Source organism: Nansenia antarctica, assembly GCF_963989245.1.
Source record: "Nansenia antarctica genome assembly, chromosome: 8".
NCBI lineage: Eukaryota > Metazoa > Chordata > Actinopteri > Argentiniformes > Microstomatidae > Nansenia > Nansenia antarctica.
In genome coordinates this window covers 41,523,151-41,538,829 of record NC_137678.1, presented here as the reverse complement: position 1 = coordinate 41,538,829, position 15,679 = coordinate 41,523,151, and the positions used below count along the sequence as shown (strand labels likewise).

The following is a 15,679-nucleotide window of genomic DNA, read 5'->3' as shown; positions in this document are numbered from 1 at the left end:
AAACTGTCTGTCTGTCTGTCCAAGAAACCCACAGTGAAACTCATATCACGTTGTTTTTCCGATCTCAACTGTATGATGTGCACAGCCGATATGGAGGAGAAGTCAACCAGCACAGCATCACCTTAGGACACCAACTCAAGCAGTGCAGTTGCCCTTATAAGCACAGATCGACTGTATGATCTGCCTGAATCTATTCCAAGCTGTCTCATCAGCACTACCCAGTGGAGGCCAGGGCACACTGCACTCTGCAGAGGCTGAGCTCCATGGCTGGTTGGGAGGACAGTTGTTGCCTACGGGCCAGAGCAGGTTCAAGCATCCACAGTAGGTGTAGGCTACATTATTAAGAACACTAAATTAAAACATGTTTGGCATTGATATTGACAGCCCACGTACAGATGCAGCCAATTTACAGTGGCTCAAAGGAATGTGTCATCTGTGGCAAGGTTGGCACTACTTGCCAGTGGCTGTTTATAACTAAGTAATATCAGTTCCCAGTGGGTGCTTATTACATACTTATAACACGTCCCAGTAGGTGTAATACAGGCACGCACAGTAATGCAGGTCCCAGTGAGAGAATTTTGTTTTAGCAGGCTGAAGGCTGTGGAAAAAATATGGTTTAGTTACCTTGGAAACGGAACCTTCATAGCACAGTTTCAAACTGAACTCTAGAGACGGGCTATAGTGGGTTTATATATATATAGGTCACAATTTGTCTGAGTCTATGCGCTAGAGTAGACAGTACGTAATTGCACAGGGAGCCATACTGCAGGCTGGCCCTAGTTTGGGGAATGTAGGCTTTAATTATTCACACAGTCACACTCTGTACTTTTTATTACATCTCAGGCGTCATGCCGAGCGACAGGTTTGTTGAAGTGGCAATATTATTATACCTTAATGAAAGAAGTAGGGCGTCGATGCAGCACCGTGAAGTTTCGGAGCGTCACACGCGACTTGCTGCTCCTTCTCACATCACGCCCCCTCCCTCTCCTCGTCCTGACTGCGGATTAGTCGCGCTGTCAGGTGCCGGGCTTCACATTTATTCTACCCTTGTTTCTCAGCGCAGCAGCCGCCCCGCTAAAATGCACAATGCACCGTGAGTTGAATAGAGAATAGATCGAGAGAGTGACTATGTCCAGTCGGCGGAGAGAGAGCCCGCGGATGATCCGCGTAGGAGACACCGGTAGAAAAGCACCGAGGAAACCCCGGCAGAGGGACCCGTCCAACGAGGCTGGGGACGCCGCCTGCGAACCAATGACGGAACTGCCACAATGGATGCGCCTCTATTTCTACGGGATGCACGGTGTCACACTGGACATTATCCTATCCTCCGTACAAGGGTTATTCAATAACAGTGACCCGAAGCTACTGGGCTTTTCCTCGCCCTATCTGTGTGTCGTGCATTCCCTGACCCACTTAGCGTTGGAGAAAATCTATTTGCAGAAAAAGTGTTTTAAAGGTCGGCCCATCGTTTTTCACCTCGTCTTCTACCCGTCGGTGTACATCGGGTTGCAGATCTTGATCGGGAATATAAACACACTGACCGAGCATGTCAGAATCGTCTCCGCGACGCAACTCGCCGTGCAATACACACTGGCGCTGTATTTCACTCAAGTGTTCCACAAGGGACTGGCGCGTCTCCGGTACCGCTGCCCCGACGGACGCACCCCGGCGGAGGATCCCGCTCGGGGCACCCCCCGGGCTGTGAACGGGCTGCCCGACGTCGTGCGGTTCGTGTTCTTCGGAATGCAAGGCTTACTGGACGAGGTGGTTTTCACCTCGATCTTCAACCTCGTCGAGAAATCGGACCGGACACTGAGCGGCCACACGTCCCTGTGGTCGTTCCTCATGTACGGGAGCTGCAGCTTCGTGGTGGAGAAACTTTACCTGCATTTGCACTTCAGAAGAGGATGGGGAAGGTGGAGGAGACTGCCTGTCTACATCTGCTTCATCTACGTCTGGGAGTTCACCTGGGGCCTGGCTCTGCGCCAGTACGACGCGTGTTCGTGGGACTATTCGCACTATCCTCTCAATTTCATGGGTCTGATCACCCTTCTGTACCTACCCGGATGGGTCTGCCTCAGTCTGTACCAGGACGTCCTGTCCAATGTCCTCCTGCGCGTCGTGGTGGGGGGTCCCGGAGAGCAGGGGAGAGAGGAGGGCGTATCAGGCGTCAACGGGCGCTCGGTGCTCAAGCGGAAGCAGATGTAGATTTATTGGTAGCACTTCCATTTGAGGCACCCTCTTATGAAGTGCAATTAAAGCACTTAGCTAGCCTATAAACATACGCAAATAGATGCAGTCACGGATTTAAGAGACTTTATAGGAAAGGACTAGTCTAAGGCACAAGAGGCCCATCAAATGAGCTGTGATTATGAATATTCCAGCCTCAGCAAGAATACAGTTTCTTCATGCCATAGGACTACATCTATAAGGTTCTATGAATGTTGTATAAGTCTGTATGGTACTTCATAATAGGATGCCTCTTGTAAAGAGTTACATAGGCCTATGTTTTGTAGTTACTCCTTGTTGCTGACGAATACTAATCATAAAGGGGGCATTTATGACCATAAAAGGTGTAACTAAGCACACTTTTAAAAAGTGGAATTTCCCCCAGTGGAATATAAGTAGCTGTGTCAACAGCTTTAATGTGATTCTATCTGTGTGTAGGCTGCCCAGGTAGACAGGTAGACATATCTGATGACTTGAAAACAACTGCCGTTTCTTACCTATTGGATGTAAATGCCTATGAGATGAATATGTTAAACTTTGCATTTCACTGCTTATGATTTGGGAGCTGTGTGAATACAGCCATGTATCTGCATGGTGGCATTTAGTTTGGGAGGAGCTTTCTCTTCTTTCCTTTTGCCAAGCATGCTTTTAACCCATGTTCGCATGACAGAACAGATGCACATACGCACTTCATTGCGCACCTTTTATGCTTTTGAAAAATGCATGACTATTAGAATTACAATAGCTCTGTAGCATATGTAGCAACAACTAATGTCTAAGTTGACCGAAATCATTTTACTGTGAATCTTTTATGAACCAAACCGTAACTATGTTGGAGTGCCTTTCAGAGCAACCTTAGGCAGCTTGACTAAACTAGACAAAACTACTTTTTGTGTCACTCAAACAGTCAAACAGCCATATCTCTGCATGCAGCATCTGCACAACTAACAACACTCTCCTATCTTTACCAAGGGAGGTGTCAGGCCTTAGGCTTGTGTGTTTACAAAGCAGCAGAGCTCTATGGTGTGTGCAGTCTATGTTTTACAACACCCTAAGTTGACATGCTGTAGACGTCGAGTAAGGATATGGAATGACTACAGTAGGGCCCTGGGTTTTTCCTGGTCGGGTCACGTCGTCAGGGAAAACTCCTGGCAAGCCCAGAGATCTCTGTAGGGATCTCTGTAGAGCTCAGCTCAGGAGTGAAGGAGGAAGGGACAGAATGTTTTGTAGATGGCTGTTCTGTTCTGTAATCCTGGCTACTAGATCTCTAGGCTCTCAGAGAGGGTAGAGTGTAAAGGGATATTTCCAACTTCTGTCCCATTTACAGCCCAACTAGGACCGTGACCTTAACCAAACCGTTAACCCTGACCTTAACCTTAACTAAATGTGAGCGTAAATTCAACAATGGAAATTCAACATCGTTTTGCTGGTAAAACTCCCCTTAGTTTTCCCTCGTATGCACTAACACCACAATCTAGAGTCTCCTGTGGTTTGTTTCAGAGGGGTCAAACCAGGAACACAAATCAGAATACCCTGCACTGTGATTTCACTAGCAACGTGAACTGAGATTCTATACTTTGGGGATGTATTTTTTGTGTTGCAAATGTTTGTTTTGATCAAGGCGTAGTTGTACAGATTTTATGATTCTCTATCTCGCATGTTTTTCATGAATTATGGTGCCTGGATATTTTTCAAGGGTTGGGTAATTGAGTAAGCTCCTACTGTAATACTCTGGATTAACAGATTAACTACAGGTGTGTTTTTCTCCTGCAAGTCACATGATCAAGAAAAACTCTATGGCCATAATATTTTACTTTTTACAAGATTTCGAATGTATGCAGCACATACTGTATTTTTTTATATGCATCATGCCCTTTGAATTTTTTTGCAATTACAATTGTCTCCTGTTGCTTGGAGACCCAGATTAGACTAAATGAAAGAGCTAGCCTCATGATATAGTGGTGGTAGACACAGTGGTTTACAATAACGCTGATTCATAACTTGATATGTTCACTATTCTCCTTTTGGTTTGCTAAAATGATTTGATGTGCAAAAAAAAAAAAGACAAACAAAAGTTCAACACAGGCAGCCATTTTGAGAGAGAGAGCTGTTGAGTGATTTATACATGGGCCGATAGATTATGCAGAATCTATTGATCTGATCAGTTATTGATATTTTATTATTGATTATTGTGGAATCATTCTGGCCAACTGTATCAATCCAATTGATTATATAAGGCTTATGGGATATCTTCAAATAGGGCAGCTAATGATGCATGTTTAGGTATAAAAATTACTTCTTAGTTGTTTGTTTGTTTGCAGACTATGAACAAAAATATGTTAAGTGGGGAGACAAAGAGAGACGTGTGCATTTCATGTAAGCATCTCTTTTAAAACAAATCTTTTAAATCAATTGTATTCTCTTTAATCAGCTGTATTTTGATAATATACATCATACTCTTTATGGCTCACCAGATATATTTTTCAGTATGAAACATACAGCTGAGCAGTAAAGAAGTCTTGGTGCAGATGTACTGTACATTACTGGATGACAATATCATATGTATGTTCCTGATTATTACTTTATTAAATCTGAAAGAATGATACGTCGGCTCACCAAAGTTGTCCTTGTACATGGTCATTTGCTTTGATTGATATTGTAATGTAATGTACTGTATGGTGACTGAATCCTTTCTGCCCTGTCACCTCTAGCTGTTATAGGACTGGTTATACACAGGCAGCTAGGAATGGTGTGCAACATCACCATAAACCATACACTGCATGCCACAGGAGGTAGAACAAGGTCAACCAGTGTGGTTGGTTGAATAGATAGTAAACAGACCAACAAGTCTGATAGTGCCCTCACACGAAACAGTTTAGCCAACTGCCGCAACCTAGCAATCCAACCAAAGTTCCTGAATTGAAGAACCAACTCAATGTTTCAAGATATATTCAGCCCTTCTTAGAAGACAATATTTCTTCTTTATTTCTTCCCTCTTTATGTGTTCTTCAGCATCTAAATGTCTCTGTGAAGATTGACCCTGCATGAAAGGGCAAGAACATGTTTTATTTCCTTGTGAAAAAAAAAAAACGAATGTCGTTTTTCCACCGCACTCAGGAATGTTTCCTGTCACCGTGCGTAGCCATGGAAAGTTGTCAAGGTGACGGCGGTTCAGCGTTTTTCTCCGTCACGGTGGCAGTGTGTGCCACTTTAGGGACCTGCTGTGTTCCCATATCGCTTAAAGACACAACACCCCCCTATGTAATAGGCCGGCAGCACTTAACAACACAACATCCCTCTATCTGAAAGGCCGGCTACACTCCCATGAGACAGATGGCCTTTACGATGCCACCTGCGCTCATTAGCTCTCTACACTTCCTCTATTTGAGAGCACTCTTTAAATACTGTATACTTATGCTCGTACTTAGAATAAAACCCACACTGGGTTGATTTCTGCCTTCACACTACCCTCCCCACGCCTGGTTCTCCCTCTTCTGTGTTATACTTCTAGAATCAACACTTAAATTCAAGGTTATTCTCTAGTCTGCTACAGCCTGAGCAGGGTGTAACTCTCAAATACCATGTCCCCACAGTAATCCGCTTTAACGCTCGGTAGTAGGGGTGGGCATCGACGATCGATAATTGATCGATAAGGATCTTGGTCGATCACAAAATAAAACATTTGGTCGATCACAAAAAAAAAAAAAAAAATCGATGAAATCGGTGATCGACCAAATGTTTTATTTTGTGATCGACCAAGATCCTTATCGATCAATTATCGATCGTCGATGCCCACCCCTACTCGGTAGGGCTCTGTCCAACAATAACCTCCCCACAAGTTTTAATGAAGACTTCATAGTGAGGAAAGATCCACCAGCACCATAGTCAGCATAATGATCAAACCAAGGTCTGGTTTGTAATTGAAGTTTTATTCCAAAACATCCTTATCTTAATCCTAAACTTAACCCTAGCCTTAACCCAAAACCTGAGAGTTTGATCAACTGTAGATCATCTACAGGGAACTATCCACATACAGTGTAACCCACTGCAGTGAGAGCAAGAGAGAAGCAATGATAGTGAAGAATAGTATGTAGTGTTGTAAATTATGTTTTATTTACATAGTCAAATTATATACAAATGTCTACGGGAACAAATGTTTTCACAGATAAGCATTCTACACTAGGAACACTGAACAGCTGTGTCTTGTTTCTGCTGGTATTCTTACAAACTGCTATATAATTATAATAATTATAATAATAATAATAATAATAATAATAATAATAATAATGTATTTGTAAAGTTTTCCTTTGTACAATCTCAAAGCGCATACAGATGAGTGCATTAAAGACAGAAAAATAATATGTAATATGATGATCATATGTAATATTACAGAAGGTATATTAAGCTTTATTAATATTGCCATTAGTACATAACTTATAAGGCACCGTGAAGACACCCAAGGTTCTATAACAAGGCACTTACAGGATCGCGCTGTCCTATGTGTGTAGCAGCCCTTCAAATGTCACACATTGCGATCCTTTCTTCAAGTCACAGCACGCGTGGCGGTTACACCATCACCGAGGCAACCGGGCAGACCCTCTCAAGGCCGATCAACAATCACAATTTAAGGTTCTTCTCCTTAATACTACTGGATTTCTTCATATCGATGATCACTTTATTCAGAGCCTTCGTTTTCTTGGACATGCCGTGCTTCAGGCGGAACACCAGGGCCTTGGAGAGGTGCCTGGGCAGCTTGGGGGTGCAGGTGAGCCCCGCGTAGCACTGGCAGGTGAAGCGTCTGGAGAAGAAACTCAGGTCGGCCAGGGTGGGCCTCCCCAGAGCCAGGTACCTGCCTCGGGCTCGCAGGACCCGGAAGTTACCCGAGCTGAGGTGGAGGTAGTGGTCCGAGTCGTAGTGCTTCCGCACACAGCGGCCGTTCCCCTGGCACAGGAAGTCGCTGCACAGCTGGGCGGCCGCCGTCACGTTGGCGATGTAAGGGTTCAGCGTGGTGGTGAGGTAAGAGGAGAGAGCCTCGCAAGAGGCCTGGATGGGGTAGAGAGAGGGAGAGAGAGGGAGAGGGGGGGAGAGAGAGAGGGAGGGAGGGAGGGAGAGAGAGAGAAGGAATAAAAGAAATGACTTTAATATATCATAATATCATAATAACATATCATCAGAATGTAGCCGTAAAACAGTAATAAGGCCATAGTCTAGAGTTCGACTACCTGACATGGTCACCACCTACCTGAACTCTAGACTACTCCACGTGCACCAGTGCACGCTGTATGACAGTGTGTCACATCGCACTGTAACCTGCACAGCGTTTTTGCACAACCTGATACTTGAACTTCACTTGAACTCTGAACTTCCGTAATGTTGTTTACACTAACAATGTTGATATGCTGATTCGCATTCTGCTGCTATCACTTCTTCTATTATTGACGCTCTGACGCTACTGTATTATAGATTGAGGCCTGCAGCCGTTGTGGATTGTCGTCTATACCATGCTTATTCTTATTGATTGTTGTTTATTTGAACCTGTACCCAATAATCTTACTCCTTGTATCCGTACATCGACGTAATAAAAGCAATTCTGATTCTGAGGATTACTCAGAATGTGATTCTGATTCTGAGTAATCCTCCTTAGCAGCTGTAGTGAATTGTGCACTGTATCATTGTGCTATATAAGAGAGTTGATGTATAGTATTGAGTATTGAGAGTATTAGAGAGTATTGAGAATATTGAGTATTGAGAATAGGATTTCAGTACCCTGCTGTTTTCAACATATTTGTGCTATCATTGTGCACCCTTGGCAGTGTGCAGTAGCCTCCTCTCGTAGAGTCTAATCACTACTCTGTAGCTGTACTGTATTCAGTCAGTACGCCTCCCCCGGGGGTCAGTGGTGGTATTGTGTTACCTTGTCATCATAGTCAGCACTGGCCCCCCACAGCACAGCTCCTGAGGCCCCTACAGAGGCACTCTCCCCAATGGTGCTGACCAGGTCCCCCTGGAGACACACACACACACACACACACACACTGGAGGGTTAGGCTGAGGGTTAGGGTTACGTGTGGCCTTCCACCTAGAAACCAAACCCCTCAATAACGAAACTTCCTCACAGCATTTTTACCCTGCAGCGGTGTGTCGGCCTCAATACTTCAGCAACTTGGATTCTACTGTATCCAAACAGCCCCACCTAGATTTACTATGTGCATTTATTAGTCCATGAGTGCATTATCAGGACCAAGCCTCGGCTGCTCTCAATTCAATTCAATACATGTTATTGGCATGATAATACATCCTACAATACATCCTAAATAAACATCAACATAGAAATCAATAATGACAGAAAGGGACATTTTGACATTTTGCCTTTAAAAGACAAAATAATTTAAATATGATTATATAATGACGTTAGCAGGAAAAGTGCTATACAAATAAAGTTATTGTTATTATACTGTGAAATAACAGTTTCATTCCTGGTCTCACTGTGGTAAATGGACTGCACTTTATGGACTGCGCCTTTATCCAAAGCGCTTTACAACGGCCTCTCATTCACCCATTCACACACACATTCACACACCAATTCACACACCAATGGCGGCAAGCTACCATACAAGGCGCCGGCCCGCTCACTGGGAGCAATTTGGGGTTCAGTGTCTTGGCACTTCGACATGTGGCCAGCCGGGGCTCGAACCGCCGATCTGTCAACCTTGCGATCATTAGACGGCGGCTCTACCTCCTGCGCCACAGCCGCCCGCAGCCGCCCGCTGTCTCTTGCGCCACAGCCGCCCGCTGTCTCTCACCAGACTGAGGAAGCGTCTGTTCTGGTCTATGAAGACCGGCCGCGTGTAGACGAAGACCGGAGCTGTGGCTGGTCTGCTGGGTAGGGCCGCCACCCTCAGGGCCTCGTAGACGCGGTTTCTCACCAGCAGGGCGGCGCTGCGGCTGTTCCCCAGAGACGCCTGCAGGGAGGGAGGGTGACAGTAGACTGGTGTAGCATGGTTAGGGTGAGGATGGGGGGACAATTATTTCAGCACTTAGCACCCCTAGTCTGCCTGTCAATTACCCCGCTCTTTGCCAACCACAGGAATGCATAGAATGTTGGTTGGAATGTCATTGTGTGTGCTTGTGGTTGGTGGAGCAGGGGAGGGGGAGGGGGGAGAGGGGAGGGGGAGGGGGAAGGGGGGAGGGGGGCTATGCGTTTGTTACTATGTTCACTGTCCTGTGTGTTTTTCTGCTCCCGTGAGCCTTGATGAGAATTGTTCCTTTGCAAGCAGTTCTACGCAGTTGTTTGTTTGGTGCAGTTTTGGTGGTTTATTAAACCGTTGGATTCATGCATTCGATTTTCGCCTTCAACTCGTTATGTGGAAACATTACAGTATTATTATTATTATTATTATTATTATTATTATTATTATTATTATTATTATTTTAATTGTGGTGAAAACCGGGACAATTTGCTAGTGAATGTTGAAAACCGGGACATTTTAATGTTTTACAGATATTCGTCAGGACTCGGGACACCCAGCTTGAAACCAGGACGACCCCAGAAAAAACGGGACATCTGGTCGCCCTAAGCATGGTGATATCAAATCATAAAATGGCATTACCTAATATCATTTTAGTATTGTAATACACATTGGAACCACTATAATACTAATCTCTGATCCCAGAATGTCCCGTCCAGACTGCTAGCCCAGTAGTACCTGTAGGTAGATAGAGGGGTAGAGGGCCAGTAGTACCTGTAGGTAGATAGAGGGGTAGAGGGCAGTGCTGGCCCGCCATAGCCAGAGGAGCCGGTCGTTCAGCCGCCTCACCTCCTTGGAGCACCTCCCTGTGTACCCCGGTTCCAGCCAGCCATAGTTGTAACAGTTGGGGAACAGGTAGAAGCCCCACAGGTAGTTAGGCCTCAGCCGGACCCCCAGGGACAGAGTCTCCTCCATGTAGCTCCGCGCCGCAGCCTGGGGGGAAGGGAAGGGAAGAGTGAAAGGGTGAAGGAGGGAGGGATGGAGAGATTGAGGGATGAAGAAAGGAAGATAGTAAGGGAGAGAGAGAGAGAGAGAGAGAGAGAGAGAGAGAGGGAGGGAGGGAGAGATAGATGGAGGAATTAGGGTAGGGAGGGAGGGAGGAAGGAAATTAGATTAGATTAGATTAGATTAGATTAGATTTATTGTCCCCAGGGGGAAATTCATTTTCACACCACTGTACAGTATACATATACATACAACACCGTATAACACAGACAACAACAGACAGTATTACACATGACAGCTACATAAGTACACACCCTCAGCGCGGTCTGTTATTTAAGAAAGGGAATAAGAAAGGAAGATAGGATAGATGCTTCATGTAAATGGATCCCTTTAGGGAATTATTGCACATGACCGTATAGTCATTATTTCACCCATTATGTCATCCATTTCAAATAAAGAAAATGACCTGAAACTGGTGCTTGGCTTTGGCCACAGCCTGCTGCGGTGTGAGAGAGCGGTCTCTCAGCCGGGCTAGGGCCACAGACAGGCTCTTGTAGATCCTCTTGGCGCCCCAGTTCCTGTCCCACAGAGGGCGCCATTCCTCCCAGTCGATCACAGCCAGGCCTCTGCTGGTCCTGGAGGGGACAGGGGAAGGTATCAGAGCAGGATGAAGTCCAGCCCAGACAGTGATCTAGCGTTCGGTCAAAAGTTCTACTAAAAACCCCTTCAAATTTGACACCTACAGGCCCTTGTTATCTCCATTATCTATCCATGATCCATACAGAAACCATTAGTTCAATCCGTAATTTATGAGTATAACAAACTAGTGTGTCCAGGACCTAATGTTTAGGGTTAGCATTCAGTGAGGGCAAGCTGATGCCAGGTCTGTGCATAAAGGGCATGTTGTACCTGGAGGGGATGTAGTGAATGATGTCCGCACGTGCCTTGGCCAGGCTGGCCCTCAGGTTGGCCTTCTGGGGGATGCCACCGTAGAAGTGTTGCTTGGCAACCATGTCCACGTAGGGGTACAGGCCCAGGCGGTCGGTGTAGAACAGAGACAGGAACTGACCAGGCACCTTGGCAGGAGGGGAGGAAGTGAGTCATGACAACAAACGGATATGGCCTTTTCTCAGGCTCAACATCGGTTGGTGAGATTCCATAAGACACGGTTGTTTCAGTTCCCTTAGGGATAACAATGTCTTGTGTGTTACACCATTTAATCATCTTTGGGAACCAGGGGCAGAGCTAATGGTTCATTGCAGGAGGGGCGGGACCTGGTAGTGGGCCCTATGACTGTACCAGTGGCGAGCGGTGACCTTTTGCACTGGTCATGCTGCCTCCATTTTGAATATTCGTTGGCATGACCTAATTCTCTCTGACGCGCGTGCGGCGCACCCACACACACACACACGCACACACACACGCACACACACACACACACATACACACACACACACACACACACACACACACACACATACATTCTATGTCAATATTAGTTCTTCTTACCTTGGCAGGTGTGGCCACACCTTTGAAGGGCGAGGTGTCTAGTGAGACGTTGTACTTATTGCACACCAGGTCCGGGATGTTCCAACTGACGATGAAGGGCTGGCGGTCAAACAATGGGGGGGAGGTGTGGGGGAGAGGAGGGGGGGAGGGTTTTGGGGGAGGTGTTTTTGACAGGGGCGTGGGGGGGGTTGTTATTGGAAGCGGTGGGGTTGAGGTTGATGGGAGCGCTGTGGGTGAGGTTGATGGAGGTGGAGAAGGCTTGGTTGTCGGAAGAGGAGAGGGTGAGGTTTTCGGTAGAGGAGACAAAGAGGTTTTGGGGAGAGGAGGTGAGGAGGTTTTGGGGAGAGGAGGTGAGGAGGTGTTGGGGAGAGGAAGTGAGGAGGTCTTGGGGAGAGGAGGTGAGGAGGTTTTGGGGAGAGGAGGTGAGGAGGTTTTGGGGAGAGGAGGTGAGGAGGTTTTGGGGAGAGGAGGTGAGGAGGTTTTGCGGAGAGGAGGCGCGGAGGTTTTGGGGAGAGGAGGTGAGGAGGTTTTGGGGAGAGGAGGTGAGGAGGTCTTGGGGAGAGGAGGTGAGGAGGTTTTGGGGAGAGGAGGCGCGGAGGTTTTGGGGAGAGGAGGTGAGGAGGTTTTGGGGAGAGGAGGTGAGGAGGTTTTGGGGAGAGGAGGTGAGGAGGTGTTGGGGAGAGGAGGTGAGGAGGTTTTGGGGAGAGGAGGTGAGTAGGTTTTGGGGAGAGGAGAGGAGGAGGTTTTGGGGAGAGGAGATGAGGAGGTGTTGGGGAGAGGAGGTGAGGAGGTTTTGCGGAGAGGAGGTGAGGAGCTTTTGGGGAGAGGAGGCGGGGAGGTTTTGGGGAGAGGAGGTGAGGAGGTTTTGGGGAGAGGAGGTGAGTAGGTTTTGGGGAGAGGAGAGGAGGAGGTTTTGGGGAGAGGAGGTGAGGAGGTTTTGGGGAGAGGAGGTGAGGAGGTTTTGGGGAGAGGAGGTGAGGAGGTTTTGCGGAGAGGAGACAAGGTGCTTTTGGGCAGGGGTAGGGAGGACGTTTTTTGGAGTGGAGAAGTGGTAGTGAGGGAGAAGGGAGTGGTGGTGGTGTAGGGTAGTGGAGTGATGGTGGAGTTGTGGAAGGGAGGGGTGGAGGTGGAGGGGGAGGTGGAGGTGAGGGTACACAGGAGACAGAGGGCAAGAGTGGGCAGGAGAGAGAGGGTGAGGGTTGGAAGCAGCAGCACACAGCCTCTGCTCTTCTGGATGTACCAATCCATTCTTTCCCCTGGGGGAGGAGAAACACACATCGCACCTCCATCAGTATTACAACTAGAGTTTAGCAATAAAAGCTATGGACTGTGCTGCACATATAAAACACTGTTAACCAGATCTTATCCACCTCATTTTTATGGTTTTCTGCTCGAAATAAGTGACACACAGTGAATATAGAATATCTCCACAATCACAAGGGCCTTCATAATGATCTTGTTATCAAATGAAAGCTAACACCTGTGGGGTGGCTGTAGAAGTGTCAGAATCAAAATCTATGTTACTGTGTCAGAGTAAATAGAGCAAGAACATTATAAAACATCTCAAATTCAGTCTCCGCCTAAAAAAACAACAGCTTTTACAGTGAATATCACCTTGGAAACCTGATGACCAAGCCCAAATCATCTAGGAATCAGTACTCCAGGGTCTTATTAGTACTTGCTAGTTGATGCTAGTAATGTGAGCAAATGCAACTTTGTACCTGTTTTAGTACAGGTATGTTTAGGCGGACACCTATATGTTTAGGCCATTTGGAGATATTTTGGCACCATCTTTGACCTTTGACCTTTCTCATGTATCAGATTTCTTTTTTGGGGGGGGATTTTTTTGGGTTGGCCGACCAATGGTATGGAAATTCGGCGTTGAAACCGGACATGACACATTCTCCAGTTGGAGAAAACTGGATGTGACTTAGGCCGTGTTTACCGTCTCGGAAAAAAAATTGTGGCATCGTATAGCATGCAAAGTTGTGAAAAAAATGTGATATCGATGAAGAGAATTGATCGAGGTAAGCTCTTTATATCACTTCGGATCCACCTGAAATGCACAAATGACTACAATCAATATCCATATGACGGTCTTAGGGACATCTAGATGTTTGTGACATTTACTTTTCACACATGTATTTCTTCAAGAAGCGATTCTGTCTAGTTTCACCAAATCACTACTGTGTATCCTTCCACACACACACACACACACACACACACACACACACACACACACACACACACACACACACACACACTATTTAAATCTGTGTCTGGTCTTTGAATGACAGTTAACAATATGAGAATCTATGAGAGGCTAGTTGACAAGGTTGTGGCAACGCTCTGTCAAAGTGCTGGCGATGGCAACTACGCTAAGTGCCAGCCACAAAGATGGCCACGAGGGCCGTGGTGGCGGCGGCGGCCACAATCATCCCACAATCCCTTCCTTCCCCGTCCTGCCAACCAACCCTCACCCACAGAACCTAACGACAAGGTAAAAGAACACGGTACCTGGACATCCCTTCTCGTCAGTGCTCCACCGCAGCGCCTTGAAGTGACGACTTTCTGGACCGGAGACCGGAGGAAGCTCTGGCTTTCGCTCTGGCGAAGAGTTGAGTGAGAACACCCTGCAAATCAACTCTCTGGTCTCTCTCTCTTACATACACACACACACACACACACACACACACACACAGACAGGAGAGGAGAGGGCAAGGATGCACCTACCACCGCGTTGCTTGACTATGGCGAATGGCTTGTTATGATCACGGCGTGCCAAGTTTGAGGAAGGCACACCTGGGTGTGAGGTTGTCGAGCGTGCACTGCTTTAACCTTCGCTAGGCTAGCAGACCAGGTCGGGCTGGGGTTGAGGCCTTGGCTTGGTTCAACTGTGTTTGGACTGGGCTGTGGGCTGGGGATGGGCTGGGCTGGGGACTAGGACTAATACTGGGTTATATTGGGCTGGTTTTGAAAGAGCTGAGCTGTGGGATGGGGAGGGGTTAAGGCCTGGGCTTGGACTCAAAAGGGGCCTGAAAAGACTCAATGACTTGATTTAAATGACTGACAAGATTCAGGAATTCAATTCCAAACATACATATTGAGGGTACAGGGACTTCCATCAAAGAGAGACCTGATCTAATACAGCAGCCAGGGGGAACAGATAATATGCAGCTTGTGGGGAACACCGGTAGACAGTACCTGGTATCGGTCCAGTTCTCTGGGTAGACTGGTGGTCTGTCCACACTACAGCAGGCAATCTCACACACCTCTGTGACAGGAGCGTGGAATTACATAATTATAGCCCGACTGAATCTGAGTCAGAGGCTCTCATGCAGAACCACAGCTACTGTGTCGTCAAGGGCTTTTCAGGACCTGAGAAATAGGTCAATCTGGTTTCTTCCCGAGTTAGAGCTCCTCCAAAACTAAGACATACTTCGAACAGACACTCGGAGAGGACAAGTTACGAGGTCAGATATCAGAGGGGCCTCCAAAGTTGACAGTACATAGCGGCTGTGTTTACGAGGGTAGTTGTTTACGTGTGGTCAAACACAGGGCAGCCGTTTGGGCTGGAGAGTTCACACATGACTGAGAAACTGTAAATCATGTGGCTGTGTGGCCGACACTGACCTCTGACCTTCGTGTTAGTGGGTTATTAGAGTCATGGGGGCTGCCAGTGTAGGGAAAGAGGTGTGATGGTTGGTGGGCAGGGGAAGGTGGGGTGACGAGGGTGTGGGAGGACACAGAAAGACAGTCAGAAAGACCATTTCATTATGGTTTGATGGATGAATGGTTTAAAACTAGAACAGCCATGAGTAAAGAAACATTTTATTTGTTTGCACTCAATCAAATTTCAGGACCCTCCTTTCATGACTTTTCCTAGATATGTGCATTCTACCATCCAGTATCCTTACATTTTCAAAATCACATCAGGATAAGCTATTATAAAGCTAATTAGCCGTTTT

The 15,679-nt window shown here is 46.7% G+C and overlaps 2 protein-coding genes across 2 annotated transcripts; one reads left to right on the top strand and one right to left on the bottom strand.

Annotated features, from left to right (window-relative positions):
- Positions 1-1,128: 1,128 nt before the first annotated feature.
- On the top strand, positions 1,129-2,208 carry tmem229a (transmembrane protein 229A; the record flags this gene model as incomplete). The annotated part of the gene is made up of 1 exon (XM_080538359.1): positions 1,129-2,208. The coding sequence occupies one exon, from the start codon at positions 1,129-1,131 to the stop codon at positions 2,206-2,208; it is 1,080 nt and encodes a 359-aa protein (XP_080394485.1).
- A 4,638-nt stretch (positions 2,209-6,846) lies between these two features.
- Positions 6,847-14,149, bottom strand: LOC308164215 (hyaluronidase PH-20-like; the record flags this gene model as incomplete). Its single annotated transcript, XM_080538357.1, has 8 exons — positions 6,847-7,272; positions 8,144-8,233; positions 9,033-9,191; positions 9,972-10,190; positions 10,669-10,837; positions 11,112-11,278; positions 11,712-11,810; positions 14,105-14,149. 8 exons carry the CDS (start codon positions 14,147-14,149, stop codon positions 6,847-6,849), a joined length of 1,374 nt encoding a protein of 457 aa, XP_080394483.1.
- Positions 14,150-15,679: the final 1,530 nt, after the last annotated feature.